The sequence below is a fragment of the Grammomys surdaster genome, unplaced genomic scaffold, assembly GCF_004785775.1.
Source record: "Grammomys surdaster isolate TR1022 unplaced genomic scaffold, NIH_TR_1.0 126029, whole genome shotgun sequence".
Lineage (NCBI taxonomy): Eukaryota > Metazoa > Chordata > Mammalia > Rodentia > Muridae > Grammomys > Grammomys surdaster.
The window spans coordinates 1705142-1728168 of record NW_021620842.1 but is presented as its reverse complement, the minus strand read 5'-3'; the positions used below and the strand labels follow the sequence as shown (position 1 = coordinate 1728168).

The 23027-nt window shown below is 35.5% G+C and overlaps 1 protein-coding gene across 3 annotated transcripts in view; it reads left to right on the top strand.

Annotated features, from left to right (window-relative positions):
* Positions 1-23027, top strand: part of Frmd3 (FERM domain containing 3) — a 206909-nt gene that overhangs the window by 179724 nt on the left and 4158 nt on the right. For 2 of the 3 annotated variants that reach the window (XM_028754636.1, XM_028754634.1), the window contains one exon: positions 11827-12282. In XM_028754636.1, coding sequence (XP_028610469.1) covers positions 11827-12282 — 456 coding nt within the window. Of the gene's footprint in view, positions 1-11826; positions 12420-23027 lie in introns of those variants that run through there. The other variant, XM_028754633.1, reaches the window with a different exon arrangement.

Sequence of the window (23027 nt, the reverse complement as noted above, 5' to 3'; positions counted from 1 at the left end):
ATCACTTCTCAAATACAGTGTCAGCTATGTCACTGGTTTCATGAAGCCCTCTTTTCTAATAAAATAAAAATTGAAATTTTATTACATATAGGTTTATTATATGAATATGTTCGTTTCATGTTTTATTCACATGGGACCTACTTGACATTTTTGAAAAAACTCTCCAGTGACCCCTATAACCAGGATTACTATGTAAAGACTACTTGTCTTTGGTGGCATATAACACAAAAATTAAACATGGGCCCCTTTTTTCTTTAAATTTTTTGGGAAAATGTGGATTTAGTGTTTTTATGTTGAAAGTGTAGCTTAAGACAATTTCTTTGCTGTTCAATGTAGCTTTACAAAGTCAAAAATTTAGACAACCCTGGCTTAAAGATTTAAAGTATTAGATTATCCTGTGGAGGCAAGATAAATCCCACTGTGTGCACAAAGACTATCTTTACGAAAATAGTGTTTTAGCTATCACACTGTGACCATAATTATGTTATGCTAGTTTTCTTTACCTTATCAATACGAGCTGGTTTTTTTACTACATTGACTACAACAAAGTATATCCTAGAAAATGATTAGAATTAGATGTACTTGATATTTTGTAACTTACCTCTAAGTTCAGATATAATTAGCTATACTTGTATGATGAGATCTGTACTGTGTACTCCTTATAAATGTACATGTTCAGTTTGTTCTAAGATATGATTGTATACTGTTAGGGCCTGTGAAACAATGAGGAATGATAACCCAGACTCAAATAGTATACAAAAGCAAAGAATGTTTATTGAACAAATTCCTGCATGCAGTGGCTCAATTTCATCAGGATGGAAGGACCCTAACTGAATTCACAGGTTCGGTTTCAAAGACAAAAAGAAAAATATTAGGGAGGGGTAGGTAATTAATACGTTGATTGAACAATTTTATCTCTGGGAGTCAGGGTGATTCTATGATTGGTTAGGGCTTTGCTTCTTGACTATTTTTGCTTCATGCCAAGGAAGAGTAGCTCCTGACCTCTTAGCCTCAAGCTTGGCTAACTGTCTTTTTAGCAAGCTGGTGAGGAGTCCCTTTTACACAAGCCTATGGTTGTTCCAGTAGCTGACTTGCCCAGTTCTGGGAAGTAGAAACTCAGGCCTGGTTTCCTGAACTTAGAGGTTGTAACCTGACATGGAGTGAGCCTGTCTGGGGCCAATTTACTCCTTTCAATACCTAGGTTTACCTATAACAAATTTTGTACCCCAGAATTGCCTTTAATTCACATCCTCCTACCTCAACTTCCTAAGTTCTATGATTACAGATGTGTGCCACTGCTCCAGCCCATTTGTAAAAGCACAAATATGTACAATGTTTTCTGTTACCTTAATACTCTCAATAGCTAGCCTATCGATGTTGACACTTGTAGTAGAGGTTATTTTTACGTAGATGGAATTATTATTCTACATGTATTACTTTATAATTTATTTTTACATACTTTTATATCTGGAATGTCTTAATATATAGCAGTGCATAATAATATGCACATTTTCATGGCCAAATAATATAAGGATATAATAATTCACTTATTTAATTGTCTGATTATTGTTGAAAATTCACATTTTTTACCATAACAGACATTCATGCAAAGAATTTATAAATGGGAATTTCTCTAGGATAGACTCTTAAGGATATAAATTATTATGACAAAGGTTATACAAAATATAATAGAATTTTTCTAAATAATTTCTAAAGGATACGAATCAGTATGACACAAAGTCCCACTCCTAATCAAAAAGCTTTATTTTCTGGGAGTTGGAAAATCTGTCTTCTCTAATCAAGTACCACTGGATATATCAGCCACACTCATAGGTAAGCCTCTTACACAGGAGTAGTTGGGCAACACTAAGTGGTCTCATGGTTTTTTGCTTGTTTGCTTACTCACTTGCTTGGTTTTTTTTTTTTTTTGAGAGAGAGATTTTATTCCAATTTTTTTAATTTTTTGTCTTATGTGTTTTATTTGCATGTTATCAGCTTCATTTTTGTGGGAGAAAGAAGAAAGAGTACATGAAACTGAATGTGTGAGGAAGATCTGAGAAATGTTGAGGGGAAGACTATGGTCAAAATATCCTGTATGGAGAAAAAAGTAAAGGAAAAACTACTCACAAAGAAATAATAAAAATAAATAAAATGCTGAAAATTATTCAAAAGTACACACACAGGCAAAAAAATTAAGGAAGTCAGGTGTGGATGTGATTGAGCATACCTTTAATTTCAGATCTTGGGAGGAAAAGGCAGGAAGATTTCTTGGGTCAAAGATCACCCTGAACTGCATAAAGTTCCAGGCCAGACAGGCCTATACAGTGAAACTCTGTCTCAAAGAAAATAAAGAGGTCAATACAATATATAAAAGTGGAATTCAATAAAGATATAGAAATGCTACAAGCTGAGATACAGGAAATGAAAAATTAATAACACTAATGAAAAACATTAGTAACACAAAAAGCTCTGTGGATGGGCTAGAGAGAAGGATCAGGAGATAAGAGTATTAGCTGCTCTCCAAGTTGCAGAAGATATGATACTCTCTTTTGGCATCCCCAGGCACCAAGCATGCACAGATATACATAGAAATAAAACATGCATTCACATAAAATAAATAAATTTATTAATATTAAGACAAAAATTTTTGTGACAAGCCTCATACATTGGATGGATAAAGGACAAAATATCATGGCGTTAATCATAAGGTAGAGGAATGGGAGAACTCACACAATCAGATATGGTAATCATAAAGTATAAACAGAACATTCAAACTCTACGGGATGCCATGACATGATCAAAGCTATGAATGGTAGATACAGTAGCATGAGAAAACTTCATGGTACAGGTACAGAAAGCATGTTCAAGAAAATGATTGCAGAATACTGGAAAACCTAGGGAAAGAAATATCCATTCAGATATAGGAGATAGGTAAATCACTAAATGTATAGAACAAAAAAAATATTGAAATCTCTCATAAGACATACATACATAAATACATACATACATACATGCATATATGCATACATACATACATAAATGTAAGTAGACCCATCAGAATAACAATGGAATTCTCCAAAGAAACATTAAAAGGAAGAAATGGTTCAAGTTATTTACTTCATATGCATAATCACATTTGATGCCAGCCTTATTTATTGTTGTTGCTGTATCAGAATTATGGATTAAAGAACTTAAGACAATAAGAGACTATTTCAATACAAAGGTTGATGGTATAATCAGTCTATCATGATAGGGAAGTCATAATATCAGGAACCTGAGACAGACAGCACATCACTTTGTCAGCAGTCAGCAAAGAAAGAGATGAATGCCGAAAATCAATTCATTTTTTCTTAATATTCAGTCTGGATGAATGGAGTGGTACTATCTAAAATTAGGATTTTTTTATCTCAATTAACATTAGGTAGAAACTCCACCCCTGAAATACCAAGTGGTGTGTTTAATAGGTGTTTATAGATCCTTCTAGTAGACCACCATCGTTAGTCAACACACCCACCTACCCACCTCCAAAATGTCACAATTCAAGGAAAAGAAAAAAAGCATTTTACAATAAACAGGTTAAAACAATTGATTAACACTAATTGAACTCTATATAAGGTACTTGAAGTAGTATTGTCGTCTGATGAAGACTATATCTAGGAAAGAAGAAATTCTATGTCCCCCCCCTCCAAAAAAATGTAGATTAGTCAAGTCAGCATTTTTTAAACCCACAAACACAACAAAGTTGCAAGAATTTTAATATTAGTCATATAAATCAAAAGACAAACAACAAATTGGACTTATCGATCTATTGCCTCCAAGTGCAACAGCTCACCATTAAAGATAGATCCAATCAGAGGATGAAAAAAATGGAAAAAGTTGTCCCAAAAAATTTCAACTAGGGAGCAAACATGAGTTATTGTTCTAATATCTGATAAATATACTTCAAATCAAAATTAATCAGAAAAGAGATAGATCAATTTATATTGATGGAACGGTCCAAGAATATATTAAATCTGCAACAATATGTTCACGAAATATCCACACAGAAAACAAAATAAACAAAATACTACTGAAAGTAAAGACACAGAATAGTAAAGACCTCCACATTGTAAGGTTAACTTTGATATTTGACTTTCATTGGGAGATGAATACTCCAAACAAAAAGAAAACAAAAACATCCAAATTAAAAAAACATCATAGATCAAATGGACTTAAATAGAGACTTAGAGGGCATTCCTTTCAACTACTTCAGAATACACATTCTCAATAGCCCTAGTAACTTTTTCTATAACTGATCATATAATACAACACAATCAGTGCTTAACAAATATAGGAAAATTGGTGGTATAGCTTAATGGCAGGGAGCTTACCCAACATACAAAAGTTCTAGTTCCCTCTGCAGAACCAAACAAAATAAAATTAATAAAAATTATTCTGTAGTTTCACTAAAATAATAATAAAATATAAAGCATACTAAGTACATCTGAATATTTTCACAATGCTTCAAAAAACTTAGAAATACCAATTATAATAATGATGTATATTAAACAAAGAACTTAATATCTTTAAGATAGACATTAACTTTCCAAAAAAAAATCTTCTTGAATAAGACACGCACACACTCACATGTACATATACACACACTAAACAATCTAAGAGGTAAAATATTAACATGTCACAATACAGTTTAAAAACTTGCAGTTGCGGGGTGGTGGTGGCTCACGCCTTTAATCCCAGCACTTGGGAGGCAGAGGCAGGCAGATTTCTGAGTTCAAGGCCAGCCTGGTCTACAGAGTGAGTTCCAGGACAGCCAGGGCTACACAGAGAAACCCTGTCTCGAAAAACCAATAAATAAATAAATAAATAAATAAATAAATAAATAAATAAATAAATAAATATAAAAATAAAAAAAATAAAAAAATAAAAACTTGCAGTTGAAGTAGGTGTCATCTATCTTCAATATTTAGATTCTGATTGCTCAAAAAAAAAACCATTCTGATTGCTCCTAACATTGATTTAAAAAATAAAATCATATATAGACAATATCATATAGATTTCCAAAAAAAAGCATTTTTACCCAGTTTGCAGTTTCTTCTTGCTTGCAATTCTTCTAACAGGCATTCTGTAATGCTTAGATTCTCATATTTAGACACCACTTTGTATACTGCCTTGAATGTTTTACTCTGTGCCAGACACTAATCTAGCTTCAACAGTATACTTTAAGGACTTTTTTCTATGTTTACAATAGTACTACCCATAGGTTTTTAGTATAGAGCCTTCATTATTGTGAGATAAATTCCTACATCTTTAGTCTGTCAGGAAGTGTTATTGAGGATGGATGTTGGGTTTTGTCAATGGACTTTTCTGTGTCTACTGAGGTGATTGTATAATTTCTACCATTGTGCTACTTCTATAATGAACTACATTAGCTTATTTATTTATTCATTCGTTCATATTTTATTTCTTTGTTTGTTGTTTATGTTGAACTACCTCATATCTCTGTAATGAAATCAATTTAGTCATAATGAATGATACAATGTGCTCTTGGTAGGCATTTTCTTAATCAGAAGTGTCCGTGATTATCTCTTTTGATTAGTTTTGCCTTTAAGTCTACTTTAGTAAATATTAGAATAGCAACATATACTTGTTTTCTCATCCCATTTGCTTGGAATACTCTTAACCTTTCAATATAAGGAAATGTCTATTCTTAGAGGTGAAGCATGTTTCTCATAGACAACAAAAAGACAGATCCTGTAAGCTACCCTATGTTTTTTGATTGGAAGTACTGCCATTGACATTCAGAGATATTATTAAAGTTATTTAGTAGTTCCTATAATGTTATTGTTTTCATTGTCTAAATTTCTATAGCCACTATTCTAGCATCTTTTTTCCCTTAGCATATACTTGATATGCCTACCTGTCACAGCATTATGAAGTACACCTTTTAGAATTCTTTGTAGGGATGGCTTGGTGGCCATGAATTTCATCGACCTGCTTTTAATTTCAAAATTTTATCTATTTCAATTATGACACATGTTTTTGCAAGGTAAAGTAGTCAGGACTACACCTGCATCTTTTCAGGACTCGAATCATAATTTTCCACAATCTTCTGGATGTTAAATATTCCACTGAGAACGTACTGATGGACCTTTCTTTACTTAGACTCAACTCCCTGTGCAACTTTAAATACCATTTATTTGTTCTGTATATTTATTGTTTTAACTGTAAAATGGTGTAGAAAGTTTCTTTTCTGATACCACTGTTGATTTGGTATTCTGAGAGCCTCATATCTGGATAAAGAATTTCTATGTGTATCATTTTGCTTTACATAACTTTGACTAGAATTCTCCTTTTTCTGTGTCTATTATCTTTAATTTGGTCTTATTATAGTGTTCCAAAGACCTCATTTATTTTTTAATTTGCAATTTTTTATGAAACAATTTCTCTAATTACTCATGAAGCTCTGATATTCTAGCTTCTTTATTGATTATGTTGTTGAGGTTTTCCACTGAACTCTGTATTTGTTTTTTTTTTGTTTGTTTGTTTTTCTTTTTAATATATAATTTATTTATTTATTTATTTCAAATTGTAATTTATACTCATTCACACAGGGGTTATAAACACAAAAAGGCGGGACGTGGGGAAGGGGATGACACTGGAGCATGGGTGTTCAGGGGGAATACAGATATTTTTCAGAACAGGGTATTGGCTGTGTGAAGGTTCAGGGGATAGGTCACTATGACTCTGCCATGATTCACTTGTCCTTATCTAAGTTGGTATTGTCTGCCAAGTCTACCTATTTACAAAGTCTATGACTACTCAGACTGGTAAATTGTCACAAAAATTGCCTGTTTACAATAGCTTATAGCCATCTGTTTCAGTGTTTATCCACAGAGACTCAAGATTTGGTGTTAGTATACATGTATGACAGGCCTATTGCTGATTTTAGGCCTATGGCTGATATTAGGCCTTCAGTGTGTAAGCAGAGATGCCCCTGACATCTCTTCCCTTCTCTAAGTATAGAAGGGCTATAGCGAATCTAATCTTGCGAAGGCGGGGATAGAGGCCTGACCTCCAGCAATTGAAGGGGACCTTGTAATGGCTCCAGTCCCCCTGTAGTTGTCCAGTGAGGCATGAGGGCCATACCTGTCCCGATGTCTTTTTCCTGGAGAAGGGATACTTTTGACATCAACTCCTATAAAGTAAGGCATGTCACTCAGAGAACCCAGAGAGATATTTTTAACTTTTATTGATATCCCCTTGCAGTGCTTAGCCTCGCAGCCTAAGCAAGAATTCAAGTCGCCTGTCAGAGGGGGTTCTGGGTAGCCCTTCTCTGCCTGGTCTAGGGGCAGAAGTACCCTCTTTTAGGTTGGGTGGAGATGGGTTTGGGGAACACCCTAGATAAAGTAACAACCTCATCTTGAGTCTCGTGGTCCTCCATAGCTAACTTATGATAATGTATCTGAATAAGTTTTGCTACCAAATTATTTATCTGTTGTTTCACAGAGTTAGTCAGCCTATTTGAGACCCAGAGACCAGAAGAAATAAGCAAAAATAACTCAAATAGTGGTCCCAAGATGAGAGGAGGTAGGGTTGACAACTGTGGAGAGGTTGAAAACCAATTCTTGTACCAACACTCATCTTTCTCTTTCTCTCTCTGTCTTTTCTCAGGGCCTTCTCTGACCTTTTTCATGCCCTCTTTAACCATCCCTGTCTTGTCTATGTAAAGGCAATATTCTTCTTTAAGGGCTGTACACAGTCAAGCGCTGTACACAGCCTTTTCTATTATAATAGAGTAAATCAAGTCCAATAAGGATCTTTGTCATTTTAGGAGGTCTCTTCAGACAGCGAAACGAGGGATTTCTTCAGATTAGTGATGTCAATCTCTAGCTGTTTGATGTTCTTGTCAATGGCCCTTCAAAGGTTTGAGTAGTATAAGTTCGGAGGCCAGCATCTGGATTAGAACTTCTAACAGCAGACATCATGGGTGACTCATTTTTACCTGGAAAGGAAAAAGAAGGGAATTCTCAGGGAGATTTCTCTTCTCTGGATGTAAATTGTTATTCATCTTATTTATGGTTGGGCCTGGCTTTATGGGGTATCTATTTATTTCATTAATCTTTTTGGTAGCCAATTAGCTGTGCCTTCTGTGGTATCAAACAGTCATATCAATCCTCAGCCCCATAAGGGAACTGGATCTGGGCTATTCCCTTTAAGGGTAAGAGGGTCCTTCCCCATATCTGTGGCATAGTTTTTATTGGTCTCGGTGATGCCAGAGGTAGTCAGCAGCAGATTTGCCATGAGCTTTCAGGTTTAGAGAGTTAAAAGTGAACAAGGCATGATGGAGAGTATTTCAGGGGGACTCCTTCTGGGGGGGGAGGGTACCGTTCCTCCTCTTTTGTTTTTAAAGCCAATTTTTCAGGGTTCTTGTAAAATCAGGGCAGAAGCACCAAGAATCGCTCCTTCCACACTCAGAGAGTCATGAAGACACTATTTAAGGTTATATAAATCTATATTAATAATCTCTTTTATTAAAGGACTGTTATAGCACAGCCAACAACTAATCAGACTATATAATATATTGATTAATAATAGCTTCTACTTTTGTGAGATTACTTCTCTTTTGTCAATTAATTGTTGAGAGAAATTAGGATTTACCTCTCTCTTGAGAATATTAAACAGAGACTTAAATTCTTTTGTGGAGAGCTTAAAATAAGATCTTAGCCAGTTAGCATCTCCTAGAAACTTTTGAAAATAATATGAATTAAGTAAACTCTCTTTTTTTTTCAGATCCTTTATCTGTTTTTTTATTGGATATTTTACGTATTTAACTTTCAATGTTATCTCCTCTCTCATTCTCCCCCAAAATTTTTTATCCCGTATCCACTCCTCCTATTTTTATGAGGATGTACTCCAAACAACCCCCCAGTCCCATCTCCCTGCTCTCGAATTCCCCAACAATAGAGAATCCAAACTTTCGAGGACCAAGGCCCTCCACTTCCACTGATGTCTGACAAGGCCACCCTCAGTTACCTATACAGGTGGAGACATGGGTCCCACCCTTTGTGCTCTCAGGCTGGAGGTTTAGACTTTGGGAGCTCTGGTTGAAACTTTTGATATTCCTTCTAGAAAGGACCAAAGCACCCACACTTTGGTCTTCCTTCTTCTTCTTGAGTTTCATGTTGTCTATGTGTTATGTCTTAGATATTGTGAGCTTTTGGGCTAATATCCACTTATCAGTGAGTGCATGTATTGAATTCTGTATTTGACTTGCTAAATGTTTCATTTCCACCTTCATTTTAGTTTTGGGTTTTCTCTATATTTCTCTGTCTTAAATTCTATTTTTGTATCATACAGTGTCCTCCTTATATCATTCAGTTATTTGTGTTTTTCTGGGGCTTCGATCAGTTGATTCCTATCCTATTTAAGCTTATTCAAATGTTTGTCTCTTCTTTAAATCCTTTGAACTCTTTGAACATGTTTATAATTATTCCTGTGAACTATGTTCACCTAAGTCTTCCTTACTAGGGAGTATAACTGTTGAATTGGTGATTCATGGGAAAACAATAAATTCGCAGAGCTATTTTTTTGTTTTGCATTCAATTCTGACTTTTCTTCCCATATTTCTTGTGTTCTTAAGAATCTGATAGAAACAGATGCAGAGAACCACAGCCAAACATCAGGCAGAGACTAGGAGGCTTGTGAGGACAGGATTGAGAGAGCCAGAGGGATCAAGGTCAGCACATTTATCAACCTGGGCCCATGGGGATCTCGCAGAGACTGAACCACCAACCAAAGGGCATGCATGTGCTGGATCTAGACCCCCTACACATTTGTAGCAGACAAGCACCTTGTTCTTCATGTGGGTCCCCTAACAATTGGAACAGGCCTATGTCTGACCTGCTGCCTGGCATTGGATCCCTTTCGCCTAGCTGGATGGCCTTATTTTGCCTCAGTGGGAGAAGATGTGCCTAGCCCTTCTGAGATTTGCTGTCCCAAGACATAGTGGTAACTTCTCTGAGGAGAAAAGGAGAGGTTAATAGAAATTGGGGCTTCTGAATGTGAGACTGGGAAAAGAGGAGGCGGGGAAAGCTGCAATCAGGATATAAAGAGAATAAATAAATGAATGAATGAAAAACTAGGCCTTAGAAGAGAACCTATTCTTAGTATGTTAAGTGGAAATAATACTAACCTAGTAGCTACTGATATATAATTATACCTACATATGAATGCATCTCTCAGTCCTCATCAGAAAAGTTCCTATTTGCAGTAGGTGATGATTAACACAGACACCAACAACTGTGTATGGGTCTCTTGCATGATATTTTTCATTTAAACTATTTTCTGCTCTTAGGATCAAGCTACCAGAAGATATTAGGTGATTTTTTTGAATGATAAAAAGTGGGAGAATTATGAATGGTATTCTGTTTTACATTTGACATATTAATTTACCTGGTTGCAAATTTTATGTTGTATTTATTTTCTATGCTTCATCATAGAGAGCACTTCTTTGATGTTTTTATAACTTCCCATTGTTCACCTGAGACTCATAATTAACAGAGACAGTTTTTAGCACAGATAAATAGTGGCAGGGCTGGAGAGTTGTCTCAGTGGTTAAGAGCACTGACTGCTCTTCCAGAGGTCCTGAATTTGATTCCCAGCAACCACATGGTGGCTTACAATCATCTGTAATGGGATCTGCTGTTTCTGAAGACAACTACAGTGTACTAATCATATATAGAGAATAAATAAATAAAATATTTTAAAAAGAAAAGTGGCTAGATATAACATGTGTAAAAAAATTAATATTAAGAAAGACATATTTCTAAATAAACATTTTTAGAAACCAAAGCACTTTAATCAATTTAATCAGTTTGCCTTCTGAACATGTAGCTATAGAAATGAACTGATATGAATGGGAATAAAAAGCTGTAGATGTAAAATCAACACTTAATAAATGTCTTTATTCTTCTGAAAATTTTACCAATAGATAACTAAAGTTTCTTGGGAAATTTAGCCTAATTTATAAATAATAGCAAAGAAAATTCTCTATCTGAAGATAAAAAAAATATGTCTTAAAATGATAAAAAGAGAAAATGCACATTTGTACACACCACATGGTTGAAGTTACAGGTGAGAATTATCTACTCCAAGTGCTTTGAACCAAAATATATGAGATTTCATATTTTTTCTTCTGATTTTGGAACATTTGAGTATACTTTAATGCTTGAGTATTACTAACATCAAGATCTGAAATCCCAACGTTCATGGACTGAACTCTTTAATTTTTCTTTGCTTTAAATGTTCTGAATATCAGAACTCTTCATACTTTGGACTTGTGAATTAGATAATAATCCAGTATACTAATAACAGAAATCCCAAAAAAATGTGCCTGGAAGGAAGAATAGAGAGCAATACTTCAGAATCACTACTCAATTGTCCCTGTTGGGCAAATTTACATAATACTCAATTGTGTCATAGTGTTAACTCTAACGTACCTTATTTGTTGTAATTTTCATGTACTCCTGGATCATTTTCACATGTTGAAGACCTGACATTAGTTAGAGGTTTGCAGACCAGAATAATATGCTGAAATTTTGTATATACTTCAAAACTTTAAACAGTGTTGTTTATATTAGGCTTATTGTATTGAGCTGAGAACTTATGATGTAGCAGCTGTTACTAACACAATTACTTTTCTCTAATAACAGAATGCTACTGAACAATTTAACATATTCCTTGAACTTTATTTGATTCTATATACAAACTTTTGTGAAAGAAGAATATCTGAAATTTAAGCTTTATAAAAATAATGTTTCTTTCCAGGTGCCCCATTGCCTAAAATGGATGTGTCTGAGCCCCTAATTGCCAGCTCACCGGTGAAGGGAGCTCAGTGTGCAGATCCTCCAGATGAAGAGGAAGATAGAGTGAAAGAAGACCCATTGACCATCTCGGAACTAGCATACAATCCCAGCGCCAGCCTGCTACCTACCCCAGTGGATGATGATGAAATCAACATGCTCTTTGACTGTCCATCCAGGCTTGAATTAGAAAGAGAAGATACGGATTCATTTGAGGAACTAGAAGCAGATGAAAATGCCTTTTTGATGGCTGAAGAGGAGGAGCTGAAAGAAGCTCGCCAAGCTTTGTCATGGAGCTATTCCATCCTGACCGGCCGTATCTGGGTCAACCCGCTGGTCAAGAGTTTCTCCAGGCTCCTTGTGGTGGGCCTGGGACTGCTGCTGTTTGTATTTCCCCTGCTCCTCCTCCTTTTGGAGTCAGGTATTGATCTCTCCTTCTTATGCGAAATCCGTCAGACACCAGAGTTTGAGCAGTTTCACTATGAATACTATTGTCCCCTGAAGGAGTGGGTGGCTGGGAAGGTCAACATCGTCCTCTACATGCTGGGTTGTTCATAAAATTCATATCCGATAAGATGAAGGGCTATCTTCAATACTAGTAGTATTTTCGGTAGATGCTAGGTTTTGAATGGCCTTCAGTTGTCAAGAGGTAGTTTTAGCTCTTGACTCTTAACTCTCTTCTTAACTAACTGCTCAAACCTTGAAATGAGTTTTCTGTACTTTGTTGAATTTAAATCATTTTAAAGCAAATACGGTACTTTGAGTTATCCTTCAAAAATGCAGTCATGCAGCAAAAAAAAATCCTTATCATACCATAATAATTTAATACATTGGAGTTAGGTATTTCTGTTTCTTTTTTGTGAACTATAATTAAAATCAGAATTTTAGGAAAAATACAAGGGGAATCTTTTTAATATAATCTTTGGTGAAAATAATGTCCTCTTACTAATGCCTATACAAATAAGTTGATGCTGAGTTTTTCTTTCACTTTTTTTTTTAAAAAAAAAAATATTTTTATGCGTTCTAACTATTTTGGTAAATTTTTAGCAAAAAAGAAGCTTTCTGGAATTATTTAAGTATACCTACTGTAAAACCAATGCACATGGAATTTTTTAATGTTTTGGCACCTGATTTTTTTAAAGATATTTTTTGGCTAACTAATCCATAATTTATTACCTGCATATGACTTTGAAAAAAATGATAGTAAAAAACTATAGTAAATTCTCAAAAAAGATGATTGAACTAGCAGATGTGAGCATAAAGAACATTGACTTGACATTGTGTGGTCTAGTTTTCAGAGTTCTGGACATGATAATCTTATAATTTCATTTGTGTCTTGTCCATATATTTGGACTGGGGAAGCAGAGTGTTTTTTAAAAAAAATTAAAACTAATTGTAACAGTAAAATTGTAAAAAGAAATCAACTAGTTAATTGTTATTGTTTACTAATCTGAATGAAAGCAAGCAGGAGTTTGGCAAATTAAAGGTAGCAAAGGATTTCTGAAGAGACTGCTAGGCAAGTGACACTAAACATATGGCTACCTTTACGAAGTGATGCTGATCTATGGCGCTCAATGTAAAGAGCTGTGCACTCGCTCTCTGAATTCACAGCATCATGTTTAGTTAATAAAAGTGGAGACATAAATTAAGGTGAAATTTTGGGGCCCTTCATGCTTTTCATTGTAATTCTCTGGGTAAAATTTCAATGTGTGTGTGTGTGTGTGTGTGTGTGTGTGTGTGTGTGTGTGTAAGTGAAAGACAGAGAAGGCAGTGAAAGTGTGTGAGGAAAGACAGATAAGACAGAGACAGAGATGGAGAGAGAGACAGAATGACAGAGAGAAAGAGAGAGAAAGAGAGAGAGAGAGAGAGAGAGAGAGAGAGAGAGTGTGTTTCCTTTATGGATTTCTTTAAGTTCTGAACTCTTATGTAATTGAGGCTTCTATTGAAACAATGAATCACCAATAATTTACCAATTCTGTTTGTGTAAAGTTGACAATAGAAGATAAAAAGAGACAAAAGAAATAATAAATCCTGAGATACATTCCTTCATGTCAGTGAATCCAAGACGGAATATGTCTGTTGCTTTCCATTCCTGGCCACTTAACAATACTGTATTATAAATAAGAAACAAAGGAGCATGGATGGAGTTTACAACATAGTTTGTCCTATGATGAAACCGTCTAATGGCGTTTGGTTATAGAGACTGGGCACACAAGTTGAGCACTACAGTCATGCTTACACAGCACAGCTCTGAGCATTTTATTAGATATTATTTCTGAAAGTTAGCACTTGGGACTTTGAGTTGAAAGCATCATAATATATACTTGCTATTACATCCATGATTTATATTACTTGGAAATGAAACCACTTATCTTAGAAATTTGCTACTGATCAACATCTTAACTGAAGTGTTAACTTTGAACTTTGAAGTCATACTTTCTGGCATGGGTGTACTTCAGTGTGGTTGATTGAAAATTACTTATCTTTTAATTGTCCTTCATATTTCCCTTGAAGTGCTGACAATTCATCCAGCTTTCATCTTTTAAAAATAATGTTTAAATTAAATAATATTTTTAAATTCTGGAGATAGCATATTTATATTATAAAATATAAAATGAAAATAAGACAAATATAGCATGTAATTCATGTGTGCAGACTTGTAATGAGGAGCAAGATGCAGATAGTTTTATCATTTATAGCTTACATCACCCTCCTCTTGAAGAACAATTTATTGTGAAGTCAAAATACTTTTAGAGAAAGAGCGAATAGAGACTGCTAAATTAAAAGGTTAACCATAAAGCCTAACACTGGGATCTTATTTTTAAACATGTTTTAGATTTGTTTTTATTTGGTTTTTGTTTATTTTGTGTATTTATTTTCTTGGTAAGTGCTCTGCTGCATGTACACCTGCCTGTCAGAAGTGGGTATTCGATCCCTTTATAGATGGCCTTGAACCACTATGTGGGCTCTGGAAATTGAATTCAGGACCTCTGGAACAACAGCTGGTAATGCTTAACTGTTGAGCCATCTCTCCAGCCTCACAAATATATATTTTAAAAACTAGCAGTTTGGCCAAAAAAGGATGAAGTCATAGACAAGAAAGGCATGCTTATGAAAGAAATTAGGGCCTTTAAAAAGAAACCAATGAATTGAGGTAATAAAAAAGAACAGGCTCCTGGTATCAAAGAGAAAAGATTCTGAGCAGAGAGATCTGGTGGTCCCTGCTTTTCTCAAGGATTAGTCACTCAGGCACTCAGAGGCAACTCCAGTCAAGGTACAAAGGAAGATTGGCAGACTATCATATCATCCATATTTTAAAAAAAATTCATGAGTTAAGAAGCTATGGAGATTTTACCTCTATTTCAGAGGACGATCTGGAGGTCAGGCAGCGAGTGACAGAGTCAGGATCATACAGGCAATCCCCAAGAGAAGATAAAGTCAAGCTGCAGATGTGAAGCCTTAGCTGAAATGGAGACTTGGTTCCCATTACACTCACACACCCTTATTTCCTTGAGGTAGGGTCTCACACTGAACCTTGAGCTAAATTAGCAAGTCCAGAATTACTTTCCTAAGCAGCCCCAGCACTGGTGCAACCATACCTGGCTTTCTACATGGGCACTGGAGATTTGAACTCAGGTCCTCATGCTTATACAGCCACCAAGCCTTCTCAGCCCCCAACAAAAATTTCTGAATGAAGTTCTTTTTATTTTCTTCTGTTGTTTGTGAATGCTATCATCATATTGAAACTATTTCTGAATTCAAAATCACAAATATTTATTTCTATAACTTTTGTAAGAGTTTTATTATCATACTCTAACAAGTCAACTTATGATTGTGGTGACAGGGTGTACTGTGATTTAGTTGTTCTCAGAGCTGGTAAACAAAGTCTTCTATTGAAAATGTAGAAGAGGTGTCGAATACATGAGGAGAGGAGGGGAGGGGAGAGGAGTGGAGGTGAGAGGAGAGGAGAGGAAGGGAGAGGAAAGAAGGGAAGAGGAGAGGAGGGGAGAGGAGAGGAAGGGAGAGGAGAGGAGAGGAAAGGAGAGGAGATCTTGTGAGGGCAGAAATAGAGTGGATCAGAGAAATTCTGTGTAACCCTTTTATGAACTGTATCAAAGACTGGACATAATCCCAAATCAAAAGCTTAAAGGAGATAGGTGAATATAGATTTATGGTCCCCTAGCTGCAGGCAGCTTGCCTCTATTAAGAAAGCTATATGAGATAACCATTGGGCATATTTCCTCAGGGCTGGCTATTTGCCCATGAAATAAGACATAAAACAAAGCAAATTAGGATAGCATACTTGGGAAGACGGAGAAATGAAGGCATGAGGTGGGTGACTATCTACAGAAGGATAAGTTTAGGTCCTACTGGGTCTGAGATGGTTGGTGTTGGAAAAGGTGTCTATAGCTTCCTGTGGTGGCCTCAAGTTGGAGAGGGAGGCCAACAGTGTGCAAGGATGCTTGCTCCACATACATGAGGGCTTGAGCTTGAATCCTCAGCATCTGTGTAAAACACCCAACATAACTGTGTATCCCAGTAATCCTAGGGGAGTAGAGATAGACGGATCTCAATGAGGCCCACACCAGCCAGCCTAACTGACACAGTGGCCTTTTGGTTCAGTGAGAGACCCTATCAAGGCCATAACCTGAAAAATGTCAGAGGAAGGCATTCAATGTCCTGCTCTGGTTCTGTATGCATATGCAACACTCACATGTACCACACACATATATCATGCACACAACACACACATTTAAAAAAAAAAGTAATGAAAGTCAAAACTGTGAGCTAGAGGGTGGGGAGCAGGAGAGTAAACAGGTTAACAGCGCTCCTCACTAAGACTGTAGAAGCAAATGTTTAGCTGTAACATGAATGTTTCAATACTTCAGTTCTGGCTCTCCAAACATCGTTCCCCACAAAAATGGTCCTTGACACCCTCACCCACTTTGTCTTATCTTTCTTTTTTTTTCTTTTGCCATGCTTTTTTAAAATTTTATACTGATTGATACTTTTGAGATAGGATATACCTTTTTCTAGCTCAGAACCCAGATCTGAGGGGCCTCCTTTCTTCAGAATTTTCCTAAAAGGTCTAGTTAACCTTCCAAGTGACAACCAACAAAGATAGTTGAAGTGGCTGAATTTGTGAATGGCAAACATGCATTATATTTACACCAGGGCAGATTCAGGATCTCTCAAAAGAAGAGAGGAAAGAAAGGAAGATGGGAATAAGAGACAAAAGGAAGAAGATAAATCAAGAGCTAAAAGAGAGACTTTGTTCACGACTGAGTGTGAATAGCTCATTGGGTTTTATTTTGTTCCTTGGGAAATGTCAAGGGGCAGCTTATTGAATATTTCTGCATTCTGTGACTAAAGTACCCAGTATAAACAATTAATGGGAGGGGACAGACCTTATTTTGATCTATGGTTTCAGTGGTAGAACAGAGAAGCGTATATCACAGCATTTTCCCTGATTTTCTGCATATTTTTCAAAATACTCAGGTTGACAGTAAGATCAACCATCACAAGTCCTTTTATGAGTTTAACATCCAAATGTAACACTGGGATCTTATAATGTCATTTATTCACTATAAAATTAAAGCCTTTAAGAAATATCCATTTTTATTAGAAAACTTCATCAGTTGTTTGAATCAAATGAGGAATGGATTTGTCAACACATAGTATATAAAATAGAGAGATTGAGATTTCAAAGCAAGTACACAAGTATGTGAATATTCAATATTATTGGTATATGTAAATTTATAAAAGCTATGTATGTGTGTGTTTGTATAGATATAGCCCAAATGGCTTTCACACATACTTATTTGTACTTATTTTGCCCCAGGTGAGGAATTTGTGGAACCCTATTGTTCTTTTCTCTCTCAGATATCATGACTCTCAAGTGATTATTTTATGAAAGTATTTTGTGTATATTTGTGAATTTGTGTATACCCAGAGAGAAAGAGAGAGAGAGCAAGTAAATGTACACACACTTGTCTTTAGTTCTAATATGATCTTTATAATGAGAATGATATAGGTAAAGGATCATATATTTCTATCTGAGTTTGAAACATGTGTGTTAATGTATTTACAGTATATTATGTAGCTTGTCTAATATTTATGAACATAACTCTGAAAAGAATTTACAATGAGTTAATTTCTTTGAAATATCAAGAGATATGGGGGCGATGCTACAGTTATTGGAGCTGTATCTTTGTATAGTGAAATCAGCATTTCGATGTCAACATCCAGATTGTTTGTCTGTTAATATGATAGCAGGAATCTCTAATAAAATACTCTGGGACAAATTTTTTTCAATCATTCAGTTTTATTTTATGTAAAGTAATGGTTGGAAATTATAGGAGGATGCGTGATAGGTAATGGAGAATATTACCTAATATTCTACTGAAGTTACTAAGGCCCAAGCAGAAATATAACCACTAGAAACTCAATTCAGTATAAAAGAAATCATTGGTAAAATTAAAGTATTAAGATAGATATATATATGCTTGGGATGCCACTATTTTGTGCAGATCCATGATCCAAGTCCTCCTTAGCCCATCACCACTGTCTTTTTTGGGCATTTCTTCTAAGCATTTCTCTGTGACTCCTAGTTGACACACAGAATATGTTTTTACCAGAGACCCAGAGTCACTACATTTGCCTTGTCTGAAAAATCATTAAACTCAAAAAACAGATTAAAGACCACACTCTTCCTCCTTCCTAATCTCCTTTCAGATCTCTCCAGACTTGTTCTTAAGCCTGCCACTGTCTACTTACCTAAACCCCTCATCCAAAACTACTTCTGCCCCTTTAGGACTTGGTCAAATCCAGGATCCAATGGATGCCTAGTTCTTCCCTGCCACAGTTTCAGCCATTCCTTCAAGGTCAACTGCATTGCATTGTGACTCCCCATGGGCATGTAGAATGTATCAGGACCTTCACAACCAACACATTAGGGTAGCAATCAGGGACCTCACAGCACTACATTTCGCTAGGATTCAGACTGGGCAACATCAACCGAAAACAAGAACACCCACACAGCAAAGGCAAGACATCAAAATCACTCAAAATGTCATAACTCAAGATGCCTGTTCCCCTGTAAAAAAAAAACATAAGTATTAAAGAAAGTATGCATTGAATATGTCCTGAGGGAAGAAATTTAGCTGAAACACAAGACTTCAAAATAGCAAAAAGGTCTTTATATGTTCAAGGACCTTAAAGACGGTATAAATAAATACATCAATGAAGAGCATAGAAATACAAGCAACTGAACGGAAAAGATGAAAATAATTCAGGATGTTAAAGAAAAAGCTCACAAGTAAGTCTCACCAACAGATTAAAGAAGGGAGAAGAAATGTATAGCTCAGTTAAGGAAAATGCTAAATCTTTTTAAAAATCCAAACATAGAAACCAAGAAATGGAGGACAATATGAAAAGACTAAAATTAAGAATAATAGATACACAGATATGTGAAGAAACCCAAGTCAAAGCCACAGATAATGCTTTAAACAGAAGAAAAATTCCCAATCTAAAGGAAGAAATCAAAGTACAAAACGCACAGAGAACATTAAATAAACAAGAATAGAAAAAAATCCCCATTGACACGTACTATTCAAAACACTAAATGTACAGAACAAAGGATATTGAAAGCTGCAAGGGAAAAAAAACACATAACATATAAAGGAAGAACCATTAGAATAATAACGCTGATTTTTCAGTGAAGACTCTGAAAATCATAACGGCCAGGTGGATGATATGCAAACTCTGAGTGACCACAGATGACAGTCCAGAATATTACACCCAGCACAACTATCAATTACAACCAACAGAGAAAGAAAATCATTCAATAGTGAAAGCACATTTAAGCTATGTCTACCAATATAGCTGTATAGAAAGCACTAGAAGGAAAACTTCAGTCTGACAGCTAACTGCATCCAAGGCAACACAAGTAGTAACTAATCCCATAACAATCAAAAAAGAGGGGCAATGTTCATATCATAACAAAATAGTAGAAATTAGTAAGTATTATTTGCTAATAATTCAGTATTAGTGTTCTCACCTTCCCAATTAAAAGATACAATAACAGTATATTTTTAATGAATATAAAAATGAGCATAAAAATGCCAGAGTAAATTATCATCATAAACCAAATGATTGTAGCAGACATCTTTTTTTTTTAATTTTTTTATTGGATGTTTTATTTACATTTCATATGTAGTCCCCTTACCCCCTCCCCCACCCACCCAGGAACCCTCTATCCCCTCACCCCTCCTCCTTCTTCTCTGTGGATGTAACCTCTATCTACCCCCCAACTCTCACCTCCCCACCATCAAAATTCCCACCCCCTGGGGCATCCAGCCTTCATGAGGTCGAGTTTCTCTTCTTCCACCTATGCCCAGCAGGGCCCTCCACTCTTACATATTCAGCTGAAGTCCTGGATCCCTCCCTAAGTGTTCCCAGGCTGGTGGTTTAGACCCTGGGAGCTCTGGTTGGTTGGTATTGTTGTGTAACAGACATCTATAGAGTATTCTACTCAAAAACTAAAAAAAAAAAAAAAAAAAAAAACCACTTGCCAGAACTCATGGAACTTTCTCCAAAACTAAGCACATATTATGATACAAAGCAAGTTTAAACAAATATTAAAAAATTGAAATACCATCCATCAGTGTAACTGACATCTACAAACTAAAGCTAGCTATCTACAACAGGAGAAAGTATACAAACTCATGGAAATTGAATAACTCTTCTTCTGAATAAAAAATAGGTCTAGACAGAAATCTAGAAGGAAATTTAAAACATTACAAACTGAGAGAAAATGAAAATACACCATAACAAAACCTAAGGGACACAAAGAAGGCAGTTTTACTCTTAGACAAGCTCTTAACAATAAATCCCTACATAAAACTATTAGAGAAATCTTATATTACTAATTCAATCACATGTCTAAAATCTTTATAAAAATGAGAAGAAATAATATCCAAAAAGAGTAAATGGGAAGAAATAATCAAATTCAGGGCTGAAATCATAAAATAGAAACAAATAAGCAATCAAAAACAATACAAAAAATCAATGAAACAAAGAATTGCTTCACAAAACAAAAATCCAACAAAGAAAAAAGTCAACAAGGTTGACATACCCTCAGCCCAATTATCAAAAAGATGGAGAAAGAAGATCCAAATACATAAAATTAGAGATGAAAATTGAAACATTACAACTGTCACCAAGGAAATTTAGAAGATCAATGACATATTTTAAATTTCTTAATATATATATGACCTACAAAAGTTAAATCAAGGTAAAATAAATGATTTAAATAATCCCTAAACCCTAGTGAAATGGAAGCAGTAATTAAAAAAAAGCTCAGGGCCGGAAGTATTCAGTATAGAATCTACCTAGTGTAGACATTCAAAGAACTAATGTCAATGGTTCCCAAATTATTTGACAGAATAGGAACTGAAGGAACATTTCCAAATTCTTTTTATGAAAAAATCCTAATCACTGAAACTGAAAACACAAAGTCCCAACAAATAAAAAGAAAATTATAGAATAATATTCCTTATGAAGATATGTTTTTGTTTCTATTTTTTGTTCCTATTTTGTTTCTAGAAAAGTTTCTACATTTTCTATGAAGAGACACCATGACAAAGACAACTTATAAAACAAAACATTTAATTGGTGGCTTGATAGCTATTTCAGAGAATGAGTTCGTAATCATTATCATGGTAGGAAGTAAGCAATACACAGGTAGGCATAGAGTTGGAGCAGTAGCTGAGAGCTTATATCTTATCTGCAATTTAGAGAGAGAGAGAGAGAGAGAGAGAGAGAGAGAGAGAGAGAGAGAGAGGGAGACTGGGTCTGACATAAACCTTTGAAACCTCAAAGACCACCACCAGTGCACCTGTGACAAACCTCTCTAATCAAGGCCACATCTTGTAAGACTTCTTGTGGTACTCTGAATAAGAATGGCTCCCGTAGGTTTATATAGTTGAATGTTTAGTCACTGGTGATGGAAATATTTGAAAAGATGACAAGGGTTAAAAGGTGTGGCATTGTTGAAGTAGGTGTAGCCTTTTGAGGGGAAGTGTATCATGGAGATGGGCTTTGAGGTTTCAAAAGCCCATGCTAGACCTCTCTCTCTCTCTCTCTCTCTCTCTCTCTCTCTCTCTCTCTCTCTCAAAGATTTACTTGTTTTATTTATATGAGTACACTGTTGTTCTCTTCAGACACACCAGGAGAGGCCATTGGATCCCATTACAGATGGTTGTGAGCCACCATATGGTTGCTGGGAATTGAACTCAGGACCTGTGGAAGAACAGTCAGTGCTCTTAACCGCTGAGCAATCTCTCCAGCCCCTCTTTCGCTCTTTCTGTCTCTCTTTATCTCTATCTCTCTGTTTCTCTCTATCTCCCACCCTCTCTCCATAATGATAATGTACAACCTGTGAAATTTTTAAAAGGCTCCCAGTTAAATACTTTCTAAGCGTTGACATAGTCATGGTGTTTCTTCACACCAATAGAACAACAGTAGACTAAGAAATTTTCCAAAACGGTTCCATCAGTTAGGAACCAAGCATTCAAATGTATAAGTATATGGGGGATATTTGTGGTCAAACTGTCACATTATAAGGGCAAAAATGTTTTTAAAATACTTGCAAACAAAATTACAGAACACATGAAAAGATTATACACCATGAAAAAGTTGAGTTTATTCAGAGATGCATGGGTAGTTTATCATATATAAATCAATAAATGTAACCCATCATATAAACAAACTGAAAGACAAAAATCATATGACCATCGAAGAAAAGGCCTTTGATACCATGCAACATCCATTAATGGTCAAAGTCTTTGGAGAAATAGGCATACAAAAGGTATATCACAACATAATTTACAAGCTGGTAGACAACATGAGCTGAAATGAGAGAAATTCAAAGCATTTCCACTAAAATCAAGAAAATGTAAAGAATGTCCACTGTCTTTATACATATTCAATATAGTATTTGAAGTCTTAGCAAGAGCACTAAGACAAGTGAAGAAGATGTCAGGAATATAAATAAGAAACTCCTACAACTAAGAAACACCTTCGGCAAAGTAGTGGGACACAAAATTAACAAACACACAGATAGATAGATAGATAGATAGATAGATAGATAGATAGATAGATAGA